Source organism: Rhagoletis zephyria, unplaced genomic scaffold (genome assembly GCF_001687245.7).
Source record: "Rhagoletis zephyria isolate East Lansing unplaced genomic scaffold, Rhagoletis_zephyria_1.1 Rzeph_scaffold_00558, whole genome shotgun sequence".
NCBI lineage: Eukaryota > Metazoa > Arthropoda > Insecta > Diptera > Tephritidae > Rhagoletis > Rhagoletis zephyria.
The window spans coordinates 228,811-233,928 of NW_016157642.1; the positions used below are offsets into that span (position 1 = coordinate 228,811).

Consider the following 5,118-nt stretch of genomic DNA (forward strand, 5'->3'; position numbering starts at 1 on the left):
TTTGGGCAAACAACAACAAGAATTATCAAAGGTTAAAGTTCAAAATAAGCAATTTTTGAAATCAAGATTTCTCAAAAACGAATGAACGGATTTGATCTCATTTAATAGCAAATTTGATTCCCTTTAATTTGCTATACGTACTTTATATATATGTTGTATAGTTCTTACAAAAATTGAATTAAAGTAAAATAATTATAAAAAAAAGCTTACAAACCCTAAGTGCGGCCGACGCCGCCTACGCAGAAAGGTGTTCTCTCCAAAAGGTGTTCAGTGCCTTTTCTTCACAACACAGAAAGATAATTCTACGTTGTGAGGGTTATAATCCCTAAGGGCGGCCGCAGGCCGCCTACGCAGAAAGGTGTTCTCTGCAAAAGGTGTTCAGTGCCTTTTCTTCGCAACACAGAAAGAGAGGTTATAATCCCTAAGTGCGGCCGAAGGCCGCCTACGCAGAAAGGTGTTCTCTGCAAAAGGTGTTTTTTTACAATTATTTTACATTCATTCAATTTTTGTAAGAACTATACAACATATATATAAAGTACGTATAGCAAATTAAAGGGAATCAAATTTGCTATTAAATGAGATCAAATCCATTCATTCGTTTTTAAGAAATCTTGATTTCAAAAATTGCTTATTTTGAACTTTAACCTTTGATAATTCTTGTTGTTGTTGTTTGCCCAAAAAAGAAGTATACCGTTAAGCAGTGTTAGCATTGTTCAACATTTACGTTCAACTCAACGCAGGGATGCACGAAAAAAAAGTTGAATGGCTAAATGTTGGCTGGCAACCAACTTTGTTGAAAGCTTTTAGTTGAAACGCCGTTCAACCAGAAGTTGAATGCAAAGTTGAACAATGCAAACACCTTTTTATGGCGAATATTTAGATATTATTTCATATTTTGATATTTTTAGCTATTCAACCTTTTTTCGTGCAACCCTGCGCTGAGTTGAACGCAAATGTTGAACGAAAAGTTGAACAATGCAAACACACTTTTACGTTCAACTCAACGCAGGGATGCACGAAAAAAAAGTTGAATGGCTAAATGTTGCCTGGCAACCAACATTGTTGAAAGCTTTTAGTTGAAACGCCGTTCAACCAGAAGTTGAATGCAAAGTTGAACAATGCAAACACCTTTTTATGGCGAATATTTTGAGAATAGGACCCCCTGATTTCAAAAATACGCCCAATTTTTCTAGCAACCCTTACTTAGGGATTATAACCCTCAGGCAGTAGAATTCTCCTTTCTGTTTTGCGAAGAAAAGGAGCTGAACACCTTTTGCAGAGAACACCTTTCTACGTAGGCGGCCTTCGGCCGCACTTAGGGATTATAACCCTCCGGCAGTAGAATTCTCCTTTCTGTTTTGCGAAGAAAAGGAGCTGAACACCTTTTGCAGAGAACACCTTTCTGCGTAGGCGGCCTTCGACCGAACTTAAAGCAAACAAATCGGGCGGGACCAACACCGCCTACGTCACACAGTGTAACATTTGACCCATCTAGCTGCTTTTAATTCTGTAATTCGAAATCTATTGAAGATAGATTAATGAAATTTTTTGCACAAGGTACGTTATAAGATAGGCGAAGCTTTTTACAAAAAATTGGTAATTTATAGTTACTGTCATGCCACCCTATTATATAACTGCAATTTTTAAAAATGCAAAAACTGAAATATTTAACTAACTACAAAGGCTAAAATGCCCAAAATTGATATTTAGAATTTCCCTATAACAAGGAATTATAAACTGACAGAAATGGACTTAAAAATAAATATATTTTTTTTTAGTTATGGGCGTGGAAAATATCGATAAAAAAATCAAGTTGGGTCAAAGAAATTCCGTTATAAGTTCAATATTTCTTACTCTATTTACAGAAATGGGATACCATTGGAAAGGTAATGAATCAGGCTTTCTCTGCTGAAAACGAATATATAAGAATTTGTCTCGGTCGAGAAAAAATGCAAGCGAATTACTCGAGGAAAATGAAATTCCCAGTAGGCCAGAAAAAAGAAAATTTCATCAAAACCTGCACTTTCCTGCAGCTAAAATTATGTTGTTTAGAGTTTAAGAGGAGTGGCAAATAAACTGAGATACAAACTTTATCGAATAGTGGCGGATAACGAGTTTGCGGGTCTAATGAAATTAATAAATTGCTAAAAATAAGTTTAAGTTAACATCGTTTTGCTTTAACATGAAATACTCAGTCCTAGTTTACTAAAATCCCAAAAATGTATATTCATTAAAAAGAACATACCCAAGCAAATAAGACCAAAATGGTATTTTAGTAATTGTTGCATAAATCACATAACACCGACAAAATAAGCATTGAGATTCAGTTTCAAATATACAAGTTTAAATATTATTGTGCTCGGTAATTTTCCAAACCAAACCCCGTCCCGCCATAAACTTTGATTAAAATTTTTTAGTTGTTATTGTTTCGTCTTTATCAGGCATTTCTGAAAACATTCTTGACGTTGTTTTCAAATTTGGCGACATAAAATAATGGAATTAATCTTTTCTAGAATACTGAAATGATACACTGTGCGTCATGGGCAATATTTTTGCACAGGGGTTCGTGACCGGAAACCCTCATTGATAATAATACACGCCCAGAATAAAAGTAGCGGTAAATTTTCATTTTCTTTTGTATTCCTTTTTAAACATTTCCTTCTTTGTATGTATTGTTTTGTACAATATGGCAACACATGTTATGTGTCAGTTTGCAACCATGTGTTATTGTAAATATGGGTGCAATTCAATGTAATTTACAAGTCGATAGAAGTTGAATTAAAGTGATTTATATACAAGATAAAATAAAATAAGTGTGTAAAGTATTATTATTATTATTATTATTATGATTTATTAACAAAATTAAATAAATTAACCTCATTTAATTTTAGTATAATAAAGTGCACGCTTGAATAGCTAGAGAACCTCTTTGTTTTTTGACAATTTCTTATACGCAGTTTCTTCCATACAAAAAAAAAATGTCGCACATAATTTGCATGGAAGAAACTGCGTGAAAAAATTGCCAAAAATCAACGCGGTTTTCTGGCAACTTCAAGCTTGCACTATGTTATACTAAAATATAATGGGATTTAAAACTGCATACTTAGAATTTTTCTCAAAAATCTGATTTGAAAGTAGATCTTCATACTAACTGTATTTAAAAAAAATAATGTGCGAAAAGAAATTCAAGTAAAAAACTTTGCATACATTGCGAAAAATTCTCTGTGCCAATACTTTGATCCGGCACTACAAATATTTATTAATTATAATTCCATTCAATAAAAGAACTACAATAATTTCAAGTAATTAATTGCCTTTATTTTTAGCATTCAAAAACAGTAGATAAAGCAGTGTTGAAAAACGCTTTTTAACGTAAATTAATCGTTTACGAGACTCGTTTACAATTAAAAAACGGACTTAAAAATATTCGCATACGAATGCTTTTTCGATCCGTTTACGACTGTTCGTAGGCGATGCACAATTTAAAGCGAAAAAGTGCTCGAAAAAGAGTCGTAAACGGCTATCATAAACGATTTTTAACCAGGTTTTTCTTCGAGAAAATATCCAATTACGAGCTTGTTTACGATGATTTTGCTGGCTGGGCTGTACTACGTAGAATTCTCCTTTCTGTGTTGCCAAAGAAGAGGGGCTCAGCACCTTTTGCAGAGAACACATTTCTGCGTAGGCGGCCTTCGGCCGCACTTAGGGATTATAACCCTCACTATGTAGAATTCTCCTTTCTGTGTTGCCAAAGAAGAGGGGCTGAACACCTTTTGCAGAGAACACCTTTCTGCGTAGGCGGCGTTCGGCCGCACTTAGGGATTATAACCTTCACTACGTAGAATTCTCCTTTCTGTGTTGCCGAAAAAAGGGGGCGGAACAACTTTTGCAGAGAACAGCTTTCTGCGTAGGCGGCCTGCGGCCGCACTTAGGGATTATAACCCCCACTACGTAGAGTTCTTTCTATTGTATTGTTTTGTACGGTATGGCAAAACATCTTATGTGTCAGTTTGCAACCATGTGTTATTGTATCATGATTGTAAATATGGGTGCAATGTAATGTAATTACAAGTTAATAAAAGTTGGATTTAAGTGATTTATATACAGATAAAATAAAATAAAAGTGCCTAAACTATTAGGTAGTGTTATGTGCATTTATATATATGAAAGTATGTTACAAATGTGGTTTTGGTTAAGGAAACCAAGTGGAACGACTTAAAAAATTTTAACAACAAATAACTTATAAACAATGATATTGTTTATATTTTTTAGTTATACATGTTTTAGAGGATACCTCCTTAACATCCTGACCGAGTTTCATTTGTTAATTCCACCTGGTTTTCTTAAAACACAAGGTGCGGCTGACTACTAAAGCCCACCCAACGCAACTATTATTGAATCATGGTTATGTACATTCACATTTACTGATCTTTGCTTACCAAAGGTGTTGAACGTTTTGGATGTACATCATTAGTATCAAATTGTACCGTATATAAATTCGGTAGGCCGTCGTATTGGGTGATGAGTACCATACATTTGTTTGTAAAATAATGAACCACAACCTTTGTCAAAAATCTATTGATTTCGCAGTTAAACTGCGTCTGGAAACCTAAACCGGTACTTCTTCCGTAAAAGTCTTCCATATTTATATTGCCTTGTTTAATGGTACAGGGTAGAGGTGAAACGATAAGCGTAAATACAAATACATACTCGATACTTTAAGAACGACCCCAAGTAATTTTGGTATTGATACTTTTGAACCAAGTACCGAGTAGGTATCCGTTAAGGCTGATAGGGCATTCGCACGCGGCGATTTTTCAGGCAACTTTTAGTTGAAAGCATAAAACTTTCTCATGAATACCATAAAATCATTGGTCTTGAAGGGAATGTACTAAGAAAATATATGAGCGAATTAAAAAGTGTATACAATTTATAGCCGAAAAGTACATTTTTTGTATAGATTTCGTACTGAAGGAATTATTTCATATCCCAACACTGATACAGAATGTAAACAAACACAGGGTTGCAAGGAAAAAAAGTTGAACGAGCTCAAAGTTGGCTGGCGCCAACTTTGTTGAAAGCGATTAGTTGAAAGGCCGTTCGGACGAGGAGATTTTT

At 34.5% G+C, this 5,118-nt stretch overlaps 1 protein-coding gene across 1 annotated transcript in view; it reads right to left on the minus strand.

Moving 5' to 3' along the window:
- The window catches only part of LOC108360343 (uncharacterized), a 164,416-nt gene extending 159,684 nt beyond the window's left edge, over positions 1-4,732 (minus strand). Inside the window, exon 1 of the mRNA XM_017612599.1 lies at positions 4,440-4,732. Within this exon, the coding sequence (XP_017468088.1) occupies positions 4,440-4,643 (204 nt within the window). The 5' untranslated portion in view covers positions 4,644-4,732. The remainder of the gene's footprint in view (positions 1-4,439) is intronic.
- Positions 4,733-5,118: the final 386 nt, after the last annotated feature.